This window comes from Martes martes (assembly GCF_963455335.1).
Source record: "Martes martes genome assembly, chromosome: 9".
NCBI classification, from domain to species: domain Eukaryota; kingdom Metazoa; phylum Chordata; class Mammalia; order Carnivora; family Mustelidae; genus Martes; species Martes martes.
In genome coordinates, this window is record NC_137896.1 from 58605359 (window position 1) to 58624960 (window position 19602).

General features: G+C 48.6%; 1 protein-coding gene across 1 annotated transcript in view; it reads left to right on the plus strand.

The window, feature by feature from the left end:
• Nucleotides 1-399: 399 nt before the first annotated feature.
• CREG2 (cellular repressor of E1A stimulated genes 2) overlaps nucleotides 400-19602 on the plus strand; it is a 32189-nt gene continuing 12986 nt past the window's right edge. Inside the window, exons 1-2 of the mRNA XM_080814143.1 lie at nucleotides 400-829; nucleotides 2969-3138. Coding sequence (XP_080670269.1) covers nucleotides 413-829; nucleotides 2969-3138 — 587 coding nt within the window. The 5' untranslated portion in view covers nucleotides 400-412. The remainder of the gene's footprint in view (nucleotides 830-2968; nucleotides 3139-19602) is intronic.

A 19602-nucleotide genomic window follows, 5' to 3' on the forward strand; every position in this document is an offset into this window, starting at 1 on the left:
GGTTTGCTCGTTTTTCTAATAAACTGAGGCACAGACAGATTGAGTGACTTGGCACGTCACAAAGCTGGTGACGAGGGGAGTGTGTTGATTCGGGATTTGAACGCCCACCGCCTTCTGGCTGCAGAACCCGTGCCATCCAACAGGAAACCAGCCCATTCCCGGAGCTGGCAAGCGGTGAGGACTCTGCGCACGGCGGCTGCAGGACGTGCAGCGTGCAAGTGGAATCGGCTTTTCCGGGAGGCTGGACTTCTCAGCGCGGGCGTGAGGCGGTGAGGACCCCGCCCGAGAATCCTGCGGCGGTCGGAAGCGGAGTCCAGTTCCGCGCGTCCGCCGCCGCCGCAGGGGGGCGCTGCCGCCCTCGCCGGCCGCCCGCGCGCTCCAGGCGGTCCCCGCGGCAGAGCGCCGCTGCAAGATGTCCGTGCGCCGCGGCCAGCGGCCCGCGCGGCCCGCCACCCGTCTCTCCTGGCTGCTGTGCTGCAGCGCCCTGCTGTCCCCGGCCGCGGGCTACGTGATTGTGAGCTCCGTGTCCTGGGCCGTCACTAACGAGGTGGACGAGGAGCTGGACAGCGCCTCCACCGAGGAGGCGCTGCCCGCGCTGCTGGAGGACTCGGGCAGCATCTGGCAGCGCAGCTTCCCGGCCTCCGCGCACAAGGAGGACGCGCACCTGCCGCCCCCGCCAGGCGCCGCCCGCGCCAGGCCGCCCCCAGCGCCGCCCGGGATGTTCTCCTATCGGCGCGAGAGCGGCCCGAGGCTGCGTCCCGGCACCGCCCGCTTCCTGGCCCACGCCAGCGCCTGGGGCTGTCTGGCCACCGTGTCCGCCCACGAGAAGGTAAGCTGCCCCGCCGGGAGCCGGCTGCAGGGGCGTGATTCGCGGTGGCCTGGGGACGGGGAAACGCTAGCGACCGCCCCCGGGGCTCGGACACAGGTCTCACAGACGTGCCCAGCGGGCTGGGTTGCACTGTGGACGGCGCATAAATAATGGAACCAGATTGTGCTTTGCTTAACGTGGCAGAGGGGGATGGGGGGTGCTGACAGCTAGGCATGCCAGGTGGATGGGGACTGAAGTGCAGTCTTGAGGTGGTCAAAGAGAAGTACGCATAACCAGTGCCTGACCCGTCCAGACCTGGACAAAAGAAGCCAGACCTGCCTTTGGCATCCCAGAATAGGCGCGTGCGGCCTCCCAGCCCACGGCACCCAACAGACCCGAACTTCCTGGTCACCTACTGACACTGGGGACTGGAAAAAAGATGCCACGGGGGTTTTGGTGGAAATTGACATTTTGAAATAATGGAACTCAAGAATTGTCCTGGAAAGGAGGTTTAGGGTGCAAAGTGTATACATGCTGGAATGAGCTGTTTTCTGCTGCAGTTTTATCATTCAGTTCGCAAATGTTTTACTCACCTGTTAGCCAGATTTCCACCTTAAGCCAAAATGGCACGGATAAATATGGGGATGTGACATCCATAAGTACACACCCTCCAGAAAGCTTTCAGGGCTGGTAAGATCCATATAACGGTTTTATTACAGGGAGGTAGTTTGAAATCCTATTTAATTTATGCAAAAACAAATTTGGGGGGAATGTATAGGTCATTGGGCAGCAGGCAGGCTCTGACCCAGGTGTGGGTCTCACCCATCTGGAAACTGGCCAAGTCACTGGGTTGTCCACTTTGCTTTCTTCCTCGGTGAAATTAAGTGGTTGGCTATGTAGTTCTGAAGTTCCTGTTTTACTCTTAAAAAATAAATAAGTTTATTCTGATTATGGCAGTGATCTTAACCACAGTCACAGTATCCAAGTGGTTTCTCACGGTTATATATTATGCTCCTAAGACACACCTTACAAAGATATGAAGCTTAAATATGAAGCCGATCTTGGTTTAAAACACAGATTGTGGGGCGACTGAGTGGTTCAGTTGTTAGACATCTTCCTTCAGCTGGGATCATGATCCCAGGGTCCTGGGATCGAGCCCGGCATCGGGCTCCCTGCTCAGCGAGGAGTCTGCTTCTCCCTCTCCCTCTGTCCCTCCACCTGCTTGTGCTCTGTCAGATAACATTTCCTATGTACACATCATGTGTGCAAAGCATGACTCTAGGCAGTTGGACAAGCTGAAAAACAGAATCTGTGAATGAACTTATATTACCATTTTGGAAGACTCCTTAACATTGCGTCTTCTTCAAAGAGGAGAGCCATCTCTTATTCCAAGTCTACACACCCCTGCCATATAACACTGGAAAGACAAGGACGACCCCTGAGTTCTGAGCTCAGTGACAATAAGGAGCACTCTGTAGAGAGGAAATCAAGCTCAGGAAGATTGGGATGCAGGAACCAGCAGGGTTTGGAAAAACCTAAGAAGTATCTGAGAACTTGACCTCCTTCACTGGATGATCATGAACAAAAGTGAGTGTAGCATGTTTATGTGACTTCCAGGGTGAGTTGCTGAATCATATAATGGAATATTGATTACAATAAAAAAAGTAACTAATACATAAGAAAATGGTGTGGCTCTAAAAGAAATAGTTCCCCCCGGAGACCAGAGATCACATAAGATATTAAAGTTAAGACCTAAGTTCTATCCCCAAAGTTTTCAAAACCTTGGGAGAGTGGGACTCCCAGGGGCAGCTTGTGGGAAAGGTGCTAGCACCCCTCCATGAATTTCATCTCCCCTCCCACAAATAATTTTAAATTGTGTAAAGTGAGCATTTTCCTATGTAGATGCAGCAGCTTCAAGGATAATCTCCTAGCTGTTCTTCCACACAGAATGCCCCTGCTCAGCTCCTCTGTAGAAATTCTGGAGCCCTCCCTGGGTGAACTGGGTCAGTTGGGAACCACTGAGCCTTCATTTACTACCTGTCAAAACCACAGTGATGCCATCCTCGTTGTTTTATTTCCTGGCCAGAGACACACGCGAAGCTCCCAGCTCAGATCAATCCAAAACCTTGCATTGAAAAAGCCCTTTTCGCTGTTTGTTAGATCCCAGGACTGCCGTTTGGGAACTGCCTGCCCATCAGCGACGGTCCCTTGAACAACAGCACTGGGACTCCTTTCTTCTATGTGACACCCAAGGACCCTGCAGTGGCCGATCTGATGAAGAACCCCATGGCTTCCCTCCTGCTGCCAGAATCGGAAGGAGAGTTCTGCAGGTAGACAAAGGGGTTGGCCTTGCCTTCCCAGGTCGCTGCATAAAGCAGGGAGGCTGTGGGGTGGGACCGCTCTGCGTCATGTGACTTTTTGCAGGCCCTGTGATGCCAAGTGATGTGTTCACCAACCTGAAGTCGCAAGAGTGGCTCTCCACTCTTTGGGATCAGATTGATTTCTGCCACTCACCGAGCTGTGTGGTTGGGAGCAAGTGGCTTCAACTTTGGGGGCATCCGCTTCCTCCTCTGTGAAATGAGAATAATAATTCCTACCTCATAGGGTTACTGGGAGGTGTGAGGGTCTTGTACAATACCTGGTGGGCAAATGGGAGCTCTTGTTATGATGGAAAAGAGGTAGGGAGGGGAGGCTGGTGAAGGAGGGATCCAGTATTTGTTCTGTGAGGCACCCACAGCATGGAATCCATTTACCGCCCCCCAGCGGGCTCCCTAGTTCATTCTCTGTCGATCCTTTTTCAAATGAATTTCAAACCCGCCATTGCCCAGCCAACTGAAGATGTGTGCACAAAGACCCCAAGTTCTTTAACCCTCTTTTTCAAAAAGTCTAAAGGAAAAGATGCTTAAGTGCAGATGGAACATTAATCCAGCACTTGTGTAGAGCCTGAAATCGCATCCTGCCAGGGAGATTTCTGCCCCAAGCTCGTGTGGGGGGCCGCCTGGCAGCACCCCCTGAGGAGCGGCGAATGTAGCAGGTGGCCCCAGGCAAGTGCCCCAATCCCCAGGACTCTGTCGCTTCACTGTAAAAGGTAGTGACGCTTTAGAAACTAGGATAGGATTCATCCCGATTCCAAAATTCTGGTATTCTTTACAACAAAGCATAAAAAACATATTAAGCAAACAAATTGATTCATTCTTTGGTGGGGGGTGGTAATAAAGCAACAGTATGTTGTAAAATGTCACCCAGATAAAAGACCCCGTCGCTTACCCGTGGGCACTGACGAGGAGGAGAGACTGCTTCGGGCTGGAGACAGTTCAGTGGACCCTGTTCCCTCTGTAGGGCCAGGCAAGGAGCCAGAAAAAGGGATGTTTCCTCTTTCATGGAAGAGTCTCTCTGTTCTTGGCCAGCCACGCTTGCTGGCCCCAGAAGGATATTCCCAGGACACCCTTCTAAACGTCTGAGGAGTTCCTAAGTCAGGCATCCTCAAAGTCGTCACAAGGCCAGAGCGTGTCCATGCCACACCTGCTCATGGAGACAGACAGCAGAACACAGCCGTGCGCATAGCTGCAGCAGCGCTCAGGGTGTGGGAGGGATTGTGGACTGGAAAGTCCCAGGCAGATGTCAGCAGGAGCTGAAAGCTGGCAGCCCCGAGAAATCTGGCTTCGAGAGGTCCTCGCTGGGGAGATCCAGGTCCCTAAGAACTGGGCATGCCTGTGTGCATGGTCTGCATGCTGACCACCTGCAGAAAGGGCAAACCCCAGGGACCAGCCAGGGTAGCTGGCTGAGGCAGCTCAGCTTGGGACCTAAGGCAGCCCCCGCCGGGCCTGAGGGCCTCAGTGTCTCAGCACCATTGCACATCTGGACTGGAAGAGGAGGGATGAGCTGCCACCCTTGGTGCCCCTGTGTCTAGATACTCATTGGAAACTCCTCAGAACTGCTCCCCGCTTGCCCTGCTTGAGCTTCTGAAGCATTAAAATCAAGCTTAAAGAAATGCACACAAAAATCAAGTTTAGCCATAGGAAGCCCCGCAGTTCAGGTGACCAGGCCGTGGGGCCTGTTGTCACCCCCAGGGCCACTACTTCCAATGAACTGCCTGCACCGAGGTGTGTTTCCTCTGTTCGAGATTCATCGTCCAAGTTCAGTGTTACATTTGGGGTTTGGGCTCCAGAATCGTGGGGATGTTGAGCACAGAGGCTTCACAAGAAAGACAGACTGACACCGGAGCCCTGAATAATCAAACCAAGCGGGAGCTCCTCGGGTCACAGGAGCATAGCATGGCATGAAATGGCCATGACTAAGAACTACCCCAACATGCAAGAAGTTCAAGGTTATGGCCCAGCCAGGCTGTATCCGGCTGGCCCTCCTACCTGATCCCAGAGCCCAGAGGGATGGCCGCTGTGACCAGGGCTCTTTGTCAAGCACGTCAAAGCATTTCCCACAGAGCAGCGGGATTAAAAAACAAAAAAACAACTCCCATTTCTCATGATGATGTCAATAAATCAAAGCCACCTTCGGAAGGCAGCTCATACTCAGAAAAATGAGCATTGTCTTCAGTCTTTAAAGCTGGTGTCCATCGGAATTGAAAAGGTGCCAAGCCTTTGTACCGTCACTTTCAGTGCAGGCTGTGTGCTCACGGTCCTCCGACGCTCTCTGCCCCTGGGGAGGGCTGGAGGCTTTCCCATTTCACCCTAAGTAGGCAGAGAAAGCCAGAGCCGGTCTTCTGTAGGATGCCTCCCAGGGCTGTGCGGGCCCCGAGGGCCACGCAGGGGCTGAGGAGCCCGCAGCCACGGAACCACAAACCAAGGCCAGATAGGAAGGAAGCAGCGTGGCCGCTGATGCTCTAGAGAAGGAAAAGAAGTGCCTTCCCAGCCATTTCCTGAATGGCGCACGGGGCATTTCAGCTACAGCCTGCCTCTGCATGCATCAGGGTTGGCCCTGGTGCCCGCGGAGTCTGCACTGGGATGGGCTGGTGAGCCCCCTTTCCAGGGACCACAGCCCCAGAATGAGGTCTGAGCACAGTTCCTGCCCGAGGGTAAGCCCAGTGCATCTGATTGTACTGTGAGGACAGGCTGATCGTCCCTCTGCTTGTAGAGCTCCACACGCAGACAGATAGCTGTGAGTGTGAGTGTGAGTGTGTGTGCATGCACGTGTGTGTGCAAACGTGCATGTCCTGTCACACACATATCCAACTATTACCGTTCTGAGGGCGTATATGTCAGTCACCTCCACTGGTTCCCTGCCCCTCCCCAGTCTGCTCTGTCACCCTGAATTCATCCTCAAGATGAATTCCTCAGAATCCACGTTAGATCCTGGAATTCCCTGCTTAAATGCTTTCGTGGGGAAAAATAACAAAATCCTTGCGTGGCCGGGAGCCTGCCTCCCCCTCAAAATAAAGAATAGAGCCTGTGTCTTCGCTAATTGACTTAATAGTTGGTTGATATCCTAGTTTTATTAATTTGAGAGGTTTAACCTAAAAGCTTGTTGTCATTAAAGCTGATACAGGTGTTTAGCGTGTAGCTAAGAAATGCGTTTTTTTATTGAGATGTAATTGCCATGTAATATCGTATGTTTAAGGTGCACAACGGGTTGATTTGATACATTTGTATATTACAGTGTGATTACACCATGGCTTTCGCTAACACCTCTGTCACACCCCATAATTGCCATTTATTTTTTGGAGTGAGAACATTTAAGATCTGGTCTCCTAGCAACTTTGAAGGATATAATGTATTATCATTGCCTTTGATCGCTGGCTGTGCGTTGGCTGTCCAAAACTTATCCATCTTCCAACTGCGTGTCTTTATCCTTTGACCAACATCTCCCCAGTTTCCCGCAATCCTCAGGCCCTGGCAACTGCCATCCTACTCTCTGTTTTGGTGAGTTTGGCTTTGTTTGGATTCCACATGTACATGAGATCATACCGTATTTGTCTTTCTCTGTTAGACTTTTCTTGCTCAACATAATGTCCTCAGGGGCCATCCATGTTGTCCCCAGTGGCAGAGTTCCCTTTTTATCTTGGCTGAGGAATATTCCATGCATATAAGAAGTGTTTTTCATTCAGTAATACCACATGTATGCTGACACAGATCATGCCTCCCAAAAATGATACGTGGGTCTATCAGCTGGCCTGTAGATTAATGATGAAGTTGGATCTAAACTGCTATGGGGTGGGGGGGAATGCCTGGGTGGCTCAGTGGTTAAGCATCTGACTTCAGCTCATGTCATGATCCCAGGGTCCTGGGATCAAGGCCCATCAGGCTCCCTGCTCAGCGGAGAACCTGCTTCTCTCTCTCACTCTGCCTGCTGCTCCCCCTGCTTGTTTTCTCTCTCTCTGTGTCAAATATATATATATATATATATATATATAACATATATATTTTTTTAAACTGCTATGGTTGAAAGACATTGAGTATCCAAAACTCTCAGGAAGTTTAATGATGAAGAGAATACACAGCAAATGTCCTTTCCTTAACTGAAGCTGGGCGAGGCCAACATCTTGAGGATAAGCAAAGGAACGAGTATTTCTCCATATCTTACAGGTTTATGGGGACCTTAAAGAGTTTTTCAGTGAATCTGTAAAATTCAGCCTGGGATAATCCATCCCACCTAGCTATGAGGTTCCCCCCAAACTTTTTACCACCGTGATCCTCTGGTCCCTGAACATACCCTAAAATGTCACAGTAAAGATACTAGACTTAGTTAATTGCACACAGTTGTCTTGATTCCCACCCAAGGCATATCGAATTGGGTGCTATTACCCTGCCCTTCTTCCTGGAGGAGATCATTTGGAAAAAGAATCTGACTGGATAATTTGCAGAAAGCACCTTTCAGTACCGAAAAAGGATAGGATTGGTGGTTCCTAAGGGACAAGGCTCAGGTTTCTCAGCTCAGGTTAACATGACAGATTGAGAATAAGATTCCACTTTACAAGATTTCACCAGCAATGAGCAACCCCTGCTCTCTCATTTTCCTCTCCCCTCGAAGACACCAGCATGTAGAGAGGCTCCTATGCCTAAGTGAATTTATGCTCAGCCTAGAGACCCAGTGGTATGAACATCCAATAAATATTGATTGACAAAGAAAGTCCACTGGAGACATTTCTCTTCTGCGGAAACATCTTTCCTTACGGAGTATGCAAGCCTGAACACCGTGGAGCTTAGGCTTTGCATCTTCTCAGAGAACCAAGGCGAAGCAAGTCGTCTGGGCCGGGGGGGGGGCTCTTCTGTTGAGTGACATTCTGGTCATTGGCATTAGATGAACTTTCATTTTGAAGATCTGGAAATAAATAGAACCTAAAGGGGCTTATCAGCAGCATTGTCCCTGCAATGAAAAAAACCTGATAATTGAGACACGGGCTAGGTTTCTACTCAGTTATCAAGAAAGGAAGATCTGAGGGGCACCTGGGTGGCTCAGTCAGTTAAGCGTCTGCCTTCGGCTCAGGTTATGATCCCAGGGTCCTGAGATCAAACCCCATGTTGGGCTCCCTACTCATTGGGGAGCCTGCTTCTCCCTCCTCCTCTGCCCCTCCATCTGCTTGTGCTCTCTCTCTCTCTCTCTCAAATAAATAAATAAAATCTTAAAAAAAAAAAAAAGGATCTGAGAACACTTGTTTACTTTTCCCCCAAAAGGCTTTTCATGAAATATTGCCATGGCTCATTCATTTCACCCCATCTGAGGGCGTCCCTGCCCAAACAAGGAGCTTGTCAAAGCTCTTTAATTGACCAGGGCTCAGTGTGGCTGGGTGTTAGAGGAGATGCTAAGATTTTGGATTGTAAAGGAATCTAGTTTCTGAGAGGCAGGTGCCAGATTGTGCATGGATTGAAGCCGGGTGGGTGTGTAAAACACAGTGGGATCCCTTGAGAAACGATGGCCCCTCAGAATGATTTGCTTGGAGGGGTGCATGTTGCAGAGGCAATTCTACGTGAAAGAATCATACATCAAAAAAGTACTGCTCACACTAGAGAGTTTGGGACAATGTGCTGAGACACAGGTTCCCGCCCTCTCCTCTGAGCAGCCCCGGCATGTGACAGGCATTTTGACAGGATGAGAAGCTCCTTTGGTGAAACGTGGGAGGGTGTTGGTGGGAGGGCTGGTCTGCCTTTATGCCATGAGCACAGGCTAAATGCTTGGTGAGCACGTGCAACTGAAATAGTGCACCGAGTTTAATCATTTCTTTGCATAAAATAGCAAGAAATTCCAGAAATAGGAATGCCCCTTAGCCTGCATCTTTTTAACCATTCTTGTAGGTAGAAAAGATAATGTTGAACAGTAGCTAAAAACCTCAGCCCAGTCCAATGCCAAATGCAGGCTCTGGGATTTGTGCCCCAAGAGCTGTGTGTGGAAGGCTCTCTTTTTCGTCCTTTTCTAGAAGAGTTCAGGCAAGTGAGCACACAGAGTAAGCATGTGCTTGCAACAGCTCGCCTGCTAACGGCCAAAATGCATCTCTGTCTGCACTTTGTCTACCTGAGACGTGACATGCGTTTCAAAGTGCTGGCCCAGCCCTCATCAGATGAAGAAGCTGAATTCAATTTCTCTTCACTGAATTTTGTTCATTCCCCTTGAAGGCAACATATAAATCTTCTAAACAGATAGCTCTCTGTCCAGGTTCACCTTGCCTCTTCTCTCTTGCCTGCACATCCCTGCAGTCCTGCAGCTCGCATTAACCTGGGTTGCTTTCAGAAGAGCTGTCTGGGAGAGAAGGCAGCTGTGTGGGGAGAAGGCTTCCCGAGCGGATATTCGGGTATTCTCTCCTGTCTTCTACTCATTTCCCGGGTCAGCGCTCCCAGGAACCCGCGGCCACCTCTTTCTCCGTAATTTCCTTTCAGCTCCATGAAGTTCTGTCCTCATGGTTCCCAGGGCACTCGTTTCACAGGTCCACTGATGATTCTGGTTCCTCTATCTTTATACCGCCTCTTTCCCACATGTCTGCCTACCTTTCCCCATCAGTCACCTGTTAGATGTGATTCTACCTTGAGCTGAAACGATTTGAATTCATGATCAGGATGTAACTCCCGTAAACATACACTTTCCAGAAAGCTTTTAGGGTTAAGATAGATGTAAGGGTTTTCTTACGAGGTCCTTAGCCTCTGGAAAGTGCTAATCTATTTTGTGTGTCTATTGAATGTGTCTATTCTGGACATTTCCTATAAGTGGAATTATATAATGTATGCTTTTTATGACTGATTTCTGTCACTTAGCACGATGCTTTGTCAATGCAAAATGAACAAATCTTTTAGAATCTCTAAGAGCAAGAAAGAGCATTTAATCGAGCCCAAGTTAGGATAGCTGCCAGGGAAACATGCTCTTCATAGGGAAGAAAGTACTCCAGAGAATGAATCGTTCTTGCAAGGTTATATAGTTTTTACTGTTAGAAGCTCAAAAGATTACGGATTAGCATATAGGCAGGAATCAAGAGTTTTATCATCAAGGAATTCAGGGAGCAGGAACATTGATCACTATCTCAAGGACAAGATGGTTTCCTTTGGGCTACTCCTTCACAAAGCAGGTGTACAATGTATGCGTGGAGGGCCGTAAATCAGGCTTTGGGTTGGAACAAAGTTTATGAACAGTCATGCTGACTTAGGAAGAAATCTAGAATGGCTTCCCTTGTAGATCTTTTTTTTTTTTTTTAAGATTTTATTTATTTATTTGACAGAGAGGCAGAGAGGCAGGCAGAGAGAGAGAAAGGGAAGCAGGCTCCCAGCCAAGCAGAGAGCCCGATGTGGGGCTCGATCCCAGGCCCCTGGGATCATGACCTGAGCCGAAGGCAGAGGCTTTAACCCACTGAGCCACCCAGGCGCCCCTCCCTTGTAGATTTTTAGAGAGTTTTGCCCTTATCAGCTTTCAGGGTTCATTATGTTCATTATGTTTTAGCATGTATCAGTATTTCATTCCTTCTTATGGCCAAATACCATTTTATTGTCTGAATATGCTGCATTCTATTTATCTGTTTTTAGTGATCTATTCATCTGTTGATGGACATTTGCTTCCATGTTTTGGCTGTTATAAATTATGCTACTCTGAATATTTGGAAGTTTTTGTACATTTTTTTTCCAATTCTCTTTGGTATCCTCCTAAAAGTGGACCTGAACTGCTGGGTCATAGGGTAAGTATATGTTTAACTTTTTGAGGAACCGAATGTTTTCTTCACTGGTTGTGCCATTTTATCTTCCCATCAGCAATGTATGAGGTTTCCAGTTTCTCCACATCCTCACCAACACTTGTTATTGTCTGCTTGTTTATGATGGCCATCCTAGTGGGTATGAAGTGGTATCTCATTGTGGTTTTGATAGGCACTTCCCTAATGACTACTAATGTTAAGTGTCTTCTCATGTTCTTTTTTTTTTTTTTTTTTTTTTTTATTTGAGAGAGAGACAGTGAGAGAGAGCATGAGACGGGAAAAGATCAGAGGGAGAAGCAGACTCCCCATGGAGCAGGGAGCCTGATGCGGGACCCGATCCCAGGACCCTGGGATCATGACCTGAACTGAAGGCAGTTGATTAACCAACCGAGCCACCCAGGCGCCCTCTTCTCATGTTCTTATTAGCTATCTGTGTATCTTCTTTGGAGAACTACTTAATACCTTTACGTGCTTTTAATTGGGCCATTTGTCTTCTTATGATTCAGTTGCCAGAGTTCTTTCTATATTCTGGATATGATCCTTGTTGGATGTATAATTTGCAAATATTTTCTTAATGCATTTTTGTCTAATTTTCTCTTCTTTTGTCATTGGAAGAAGGAGAAAAACTCAGGATTCAATATAGACATTTAAATTCTGGGGCACCTAATTGGCTCAGTTGTTTCAACGTCTGCCTTTGGCTCCAATCATGATCACTGGGTCCTGAGATAGAGCCCCGCATTGGGCTCCTTGCTCATCGGGGAGCCTGCTTCTCCCTCTGCCTGTTGCTCCCCCTGCTTGTGCTCTCTCTCTCTCCCTACCTCTCTCTCTCTCTGTCAAATAAATAAATAAATATTTATAAATAAATAAAATCATTTTAAAAATCATTCATTCATTCATTCATTCTATGTAGTCTTGGTTAGCGTCCTTTCACTTCTGTGAGGCGGGTCTCCCCCATCAGAGAAGGACATACTTGAAATAACTCTCCTGAGACAATCAGAAGTGTACCTAAATTATCTATGTAGAATGGTAAGAAATGTCTAAGAAAAAAGACTTTAACTAATTGGATTACAAAGGAATTTGTGAGGGAAAGCTGTTATTCTAATAATGTAGAGATGCGGTGGGAAGATATAAGAAATTCAATTAAACATTAATTGAGTTAAGTGTATTGTATGCAAAGGAACATGGAAAATATTGTGATGAAACTAGGCAAATTTTCTTTCAAACAATATTTACCAAGCACTCCCCAGGCAATGACCCCGTGTGTAAAGGGCCCCTAACTGTTAAAACCACACCACTCCACAGTAGGGGAGAAGAGTAGAAATCCACATGGGAGTTGTGATTTCCACTAGCTCAGCCTCTCCTTCGCATCTGTCCATCCACCATTTCTGTCTCATCCAACCCAACCTGACCTGTTCCTTCAAAACTAAGAAACTGAGGAGCCTGAGTGGCTCAGTCCTTTAAGAATTGGGCTCTTGATTTCTGCTCAGGTCTAAGGTCATGGTCTCAGAGTCCTGAGATCGAGCCCCAGGTTGTGCTCTGCGCTCAGGGCGGAGTCTGCTTGAGATTCCCTTTCCCTCTCCCCCTACCCCCTCCCTGCCCCGCTCACGCACTGTCTCTTCCTCTCTTTCTCTAAAGTAAATAAATAAATCTACAAAACAAAAACAACAAAGACACAAACCTCTTGAGAGTCCCTTCCTTTTTTTGCCTCTTCCTTCCCATGTTAAAGATGTGTTCACATTTTCTAGTCCCAGTAACTACAAGTTAGTTCATTCCCCAGGATGTGCTTTGTTTCTGCCTGCCTCTCGAGGAGAGCCCAAGTCTCAGTCCCCGAAAATCGCCCAGTCCCAGGACCCCCTGCTCTGGACAGCGGGGCGTCTGCAGGCTCTCCGCTTGCTGATCCTAATTCGCTCTCCACTGCCTTCCCGCCCCGTTCCCCTGGAGGTGCCTGCGAGCGGGCAGCGCTGAGGTTGACGCAGCTGCAGGCAGATGTGATTCTCGAAGCGGCGCAGCTTTCCTTATAAGGTGGGACCAGGCTCCAGGGTGCTTAGCAGTACCTACAGCCCACGAGGGCCTGACCCTAGGCTGCCACCTTCCGTCTGACGGATTAGGAGCTGAGGGCTGAGAGCTGGGGGACAGACGTGGAGGGTGCAGGGTTGCGCATCCCCTCCCTACACACGGTCTCTGCAGAGGGATAGCTCTGCTCCCCACTGAGCACGCACAACCTCTGGGTTCAGCTCCTCTGGGGCTGCCTTCTTTCCTTCTCCCCTCCCAAGTGAGTGAAGTGGCGGAGGGCCACGCAGCTTCTCTTGCTGGATTCATTGTTTGCTGCACGACTCCGGGCAACATGGGTTGTAGGATTTGGGGAGGGACACCTGAACGAGCGATGCCAGACAGGTTACCTCTTAGGCTCGAGCCCCAACAGCTAGACCATTTTAACACAGAATAAGGACCAAAGCAAAGCACACTCTGAGGGCTCCTGTGGTTTGTGGTGCCTCCTCAGGGAGTGGCTGTGCTCCCTCTGACACAGGAGCCATGGTGGGTCCAAGAAGCACAATCGCAGGAGCTGAGCAGCAAGTCCCACTTGCCCAGGACGGGCTTCCGGCAGTGTGGGCAGAATGGCAGAGGGGGCTTGGGTGGAATCCTGGTGGTTTGGGTGGTTTCAGGCAGCATCCAGTCAGAGCCCAGCACTGCAGATGAGGAGCTGCCAGGGTACCCCTGCCCCCCTCTCAGAAGATCCCATGGTGTCCCCGCTCTGGTCACTGGCTGCCCCTCATTGCGGGCACGGAGAGCACCTCTGCTCCTTACCTCCAGCCTCCAGCCTCCCGGCACGCTCCCTTCCAAACACAGTGTCTCTTGCCTGAGCCTTTCTTTTCTCCTCTGAGTTTCCAACAACCTCTGCAAACAAAACCAAACTCTTCTGTGTCTTCTGCCGGTACCGGGATCCAAAATGCAATGACACCAGGGAGGACACCTTTTACAGGGTTGTACGCACTTACCTGTCTTTCCTCTCGCGAGCCAGCCTGGGTGCACTAGGGTGGGGGCCTTGCCTTGTCCTGATCACCTAGACTCATTCATGTGCTCTCGTAAACAGAAGAGCAGCCCTTCCTGAAATGCGCTGGCTCCCCTTCACCCCCCGTCCACCTGTGGCATCCTCTATCCCCGTGGCATCCTCTATCCCCGTTACACAGAGACGCAGGAATTCCTGGCCAGCCGCAGTCCGTTATTGTTTCTTTAGCAGTGATTTTATTTTCTTGCTCTATCAGGAGCCAAGGAATGCAGGTAAGCTAGAGTCGAAGGTCAGGAAATAGCAGATGGGGTACCAGACTGGGGCGCTGTGCAAAGTGATAACCAGTAACAAGAAGTAAACAGACAGACATGGGGGAGTTTCAGGAGAAGAGGCAGTTCCTTTCCTGCCAGTGCTGCACACATCCCCAGTCTGTGGATAGACCAGGAGGGTCCTGGACTAATCCAGAAAGAAGAGGCCACCACTGGATTCCAGATATCAAACCAGGAAAGTCTTTTTTTCCTTATTTCACTCTATAATCCCTATAACAAAATATTTTTGTTTAATGGGCAGATCGCTCTTTAAAATAACTCCTTCCCCAATTTTTGTTACTCAAAGGTATATATACATATGCAAATCAGAGCCTGGGATCAGCATGATATATTATTTTTACCTCACTGATTTGATTCAATTCCAAACAAAAGCAAAGAAACTTAACAGTTTTACGTGGTGTTGAGGACTGTGACAGGTCTTAAGATCTGACCCTGTTTGCAAGCAAGTTGGCCGTGCTCCTTCTAACCAACAAGTGAGCCTGCCGTGGTTTGCAGATCCTGGCGGAAGACACAAAACTCATGGGTCAGAGACAAGGGACTGTGTTCCTCACCGCAATTGCAGCGACCAGAGCAGTGGTGTGTTATGGCCGGGGTTCCCATGGGCCCCGGTTCCCACGGGAGGTGAAAAGGGCCGGGGGCCATCTGTACACACAGTGGGTTGCACAACAGGAGAGGAACCCTCAGCCTAGAGATACAGAGTCTTATGTAACAGAGAGCAAGCCTGCCTGCCCCAACCACCATCCCCGAGGAAGATCATGTCTTCACCCTCTTCACCCTACCAGAGGGTAAATAAGCCTGCCCTTTGTCCCAGAGGGAAACACTGTATGTTCCAAGGCAGTCTGCTCTATAAACATCTTCTGGAAAAGACGGTCCTGAACAAAGGAAGCTAGTCCTCTGCTCACAAGAGGTCGCAAATATGAGAAACCCATGGAGAATTGCTTCCAAATACATAGTGTGTGGAGGGAGTCTTATCTCAGAGAAATGTACAAATTTGTGAATATTTTTTAAACACGGGCCATCTTTGCTTTGCACAATACAGTATTAGTAGAAACGGATGCATCTGGGAATGATCCTTACTTTACACAATTCCATAAAGATTTTACTGTCTGTATCAAGAACAGTTTGTGGATCACTATTAATACTACACAGCTTCAGATGGTCATGCTTCAACCCCAAGATCCGTTCCCAGAACAGGGAGAGTTCCAGAAACTGCAAACCCTTCTGTCAGTGAGGAACCCCTGAGATGCCAAGAAACAGAAAAAAAAAAAGCTCAGAGGAGCTTAGGGAAATAAATTCATCAGTTGGCATATTTGAAAATTCCAGAGGTAGGTTTTTCTTAGGGCCTCTGCCGCATCAGCCAAAATGAGATTTTCCCATTTCTCCTCTCTGCCTTCTCCTCTTCTACATCTTAAGGGTGGCCCCACTTGTGGTGCCGGCAACTTCAAGGCTGCTCCCTCTTTCTGTCCAGTGAAGGTGAGCCCCTCTTCCAGGTAGACTCCAAGAAGAGTAAGGGGGTTGCCATCCCGGAATCCCCAGCAAGTAGCTCCTTGAGCTTTGCTGACCAGACTTCTTGTGCCAATCCCTGAATCCATCACTCAGGCCCGGGGATAGAGCGGGCTGGGGCAGGCAATCCCAGCCCTTGGGATCTGGGAGAGGGGGGGGTAGATGGGATAGGGTTCCCTGACACTGTGTCAGGGAGAGGTGGATGCCTAAACAGTATGCAAAGTACAGTGTCCAGAGGAAGGAGAGTGCGGTCTCTAGCCCCTGTTCACCAAAGGAGGCTCTCAGAAACGAAAAGGTCCCCCCCCCCAGTAACCTCAGTGTGTTGTGCTCATGTGACCAAGGCTGGGGCTGCCATCCCTCCTTTTTCAGATGCTAAATGAATTTCCTCTTGCTGCGGAAACAGCACCACAACCTCAGAGCTTCAAACAACACAAATCTATTACATTACAGTTACGCAGTGCAGAAGTCCCGAACAGGTCTTATAGTAGGCTAAACTCAGGGTGTAGGCAAGACTGCGTGCCTTCTTGGAGTCTCTAGGGGAAAAGCCATTTTCTTGCCTTTTCCAGCTTCTGGAAACTGACTGCATTCCTCGACTTGTGACCCCTTCCACCTTCAAAGCCAACCATGGCCGGTTGTCTTTCTCATGGCTACATATCTCTGATGCTGTGTTTTGACTCCCCCTGTGATTGCATTGGGCCCCTCTGCATAATCCAGGACAGTCTCCCTATCCTATGGCAGCTGATTAGCTGCTTCAGTTTCCCTTTGCCATGAAAGTTGACACAGTCACATATTAGGATGCAGACATCTTTGGTGGGGGGCATTATCCGGCCTACCACAGGTGGGAAGGAACTTATACTGAGTCTAGCTGGGTAAAGGGAAAAGTTTTCTGCGTACCTATTTAAATACGTACTCTCCTTCTTTTTCTTTTTAATTACATTCCGTTAGCCAACATATCATACATCATCACATAATCTCCTTTCTATTCTGGGTAATCACCACCAGTGGAGAAGCAAAACGCTCCCTATTTTAATGTGATGGCCCCTATTTAAATTCGTTGATGACTTACTTATGAATACTAATTCATTGCTTTTATCAAAGAGCAACTTTGTGAAGAAATTAACTGTAATCGTGAACAAAGAATTAGGTACAACTGCTGACAGTCTCCTCCAGTAGATGTAAATTTGGTTCCTGTTTACTGTTCTTGCTTATTTTCTCCTGTCTCAGGTATTTTTACAAAGTTCTATGTAGATTCGTTTTTTGTAGTTATTATGTGGATTTCTTCCCATCATTCTTTCATCTTAACCCACAAGAAAAATTCACAATTCAGCAACCACATTTTTGCGGTGTCCTGAACACAGCAGACTATAATACTTTTGAACAGTACACAGTGTTCTCGCATGAAGCAACTGACCTAAAGCCGTGGGCATGTCCACTCTCTCTCTTGTTATAACTCAGCAGGCTGTGTAATACAGAAAAGCGTCCAGGCAGGTGAAAACAAGTTCCTTAAATGTCAGCAAAACATACGCTTTGCTTAACAGATGTACCTTTCTCAAGATTTGAATGCAGTTTAATGGGTGAGCATGAGTTTTAGTGAATCGTGCTTCAAGGCTTCCATTTTATGATACACTGTAAGACTGATTTCAGTGACCCCGTCTCTGGACCCCACCAGGTCAAATTGACCCTGTGTGGTCCAGGGCCTCAAGCAGACAAAACATCCCCATGAAGATACATGAATGTCAAATAATGATACCAGATTTCAAAGAGGAAAAAAGAAATGCTAGCATTTTCTCAAGCTGTCATCAAATTATAAAGCAAAACAGACAGATTGGTAACTAGGTGGGTAGATTTGAACTGGAATGCACAGCCCAGCTAGAAACCATCAAGGTTCTTCTGGTGGGGACAAGTTTGACCATGATGCCGAGGGACTTCATTGTGTTAGTCACCATTTCAGAGTCACCGTTCAGTCCCTACCGTCTTTGGACTTGTTCAGGCTGCCATCACAAAATACCACAGACTGGGAGGCCGAAACAATAGGAATTTATTTTTTCACAGGTCGAGAGGCTGGAAGTCCAAGATAAGGGTGTCAGCAGGGTTGGTTTCCCCTGAGGCATCTCCCCTGGGTTTGAAGATGGCCTCCTGCTTGCTTGGTCCTCACGTGGGCTTCCCTCTACATGCCCCTCCCTGCTCTCTTCTTGTAAAATCTGCAGTCCCATCGAATGAGGACACCACCCTCATGATCTCATGAACCTAAGTCATCCATGAACCTGAATTATCTCTCTGAAGACCCTGTTTTCAGATGCAGTCCCACTGGGAGTTCGTGCTTCATCACCGGACTTTGAGGGCCACACAGTTTGGTCCATGGCAATCTTCTTGCTGATTGATACCACCACCAGTCTAGGCTATACAATTCTGGAACTCTCCAGCCACTCCACCCTTTCAGCCCCCAAGAGAGTTGAGCAGCAGCAGCAGCAGCAGCAGCAGCAACAACATCACTCTCTGAGGGCTTACGACAGGACAGGCACTCCTCTCATTACCTTACCTGAATTCATGCCTTTAATCCTCACAGCGGGGTTCCAGGGGTTCCAGGAGAACCAATGACTTAAAGATTTTATTTATTTATTTGACAGAGAAAGAGATCACAAGTAGGCAGAGAGGCAGGCAGAGAGAGGAGGAAGCAGGCTCTCTGCTAAGCAGAGAGCCTGACATGGGGCTGGATCCCAGGACCCTGAGATCATGACCTGAGCCAAAGGCAGAGGCTTAACCCACTGAGCCACCCAGGTGCCCCAAACAGCCCCACAGTCCAACCTAGGGGTCAGAAAATGATTTCTGTAGGGGGAGGATGGCAAATTTTGAAGGTGTGGTGGGCCGTACAGCTTCTGTCATGACTCCTCAACTCTGCCATTGTAGCGTGAAAGCAGCCCCAGGCAAATGAATGTGACTGTGCCCCAATACAACCTTTTTTCAAGTAGACTGAAATCCAAATTTCATATCAATTTCACGGGTCATAAAATATTACTCTTCTTTTGAATTTTCTCCATCCTCGAACAATGTAAAATCCATTCTTCTCTGTCACACCAAACAGAAATAGGGCACAGGCCATCGTTTGCTTGGTCTAAACCAAGTGAGAAATAAAAGATTAAAGCTTAGGGGCGCCTGGGTGGCTCAGGTCATGATCTTCAGGTCTTGGGATAGAGGCCCAAGTCGGGCTCCCTGCTCAGCAGGGTGCCTTCTTTTCCCTCTCCCTCTGCCTCTCCCCCTGCTTGTGCTCTCTCTGTCTCTCTTTTTCTCTCCAGAAGAAAAAAAAAAAAAAAAGATTAAAGCAGAGGGAATAGCGAAGTCTCACCTTTAACATTGACCAGCCAACATGGAGAATGTGGGCAAGAAAACTCCCGAATGTGACAGATTTACACAGTCTGCCACCTCATCCTAGACCTCCCTGAGCTGTGGCAGCTCTTTACAGCTTACGGCAGAGACAAGTAGAGTAGAACGGGTACTTCCTGTAGGGAGATGTCAAATATCTTCTTTCAGATTCACCAATTAATTGAAGTCTGAGTAGTGGTTATCCCCACTGTTAACCCTCCTCGTCACTGAACGAGAAGTCTCCCTGTCTCCCCACACTGACATCTCACAACACCACTTTGCGGCAGGAACTCTTCATGTCTGTTTCTTACAGGTGAGGAAACTGAGGCATAAAGAGTTTGAGTCACAGGATTTAAGTTTAGGAGGCTGATTAGGAGCCCATCCTTTTTTTTTTCCTTAAGATTTTATTTAAATAATCTCTATGCCCCACATGGGGCTCGAACCCACAACCCTGAGATCAGGAGTCGCATGCTCC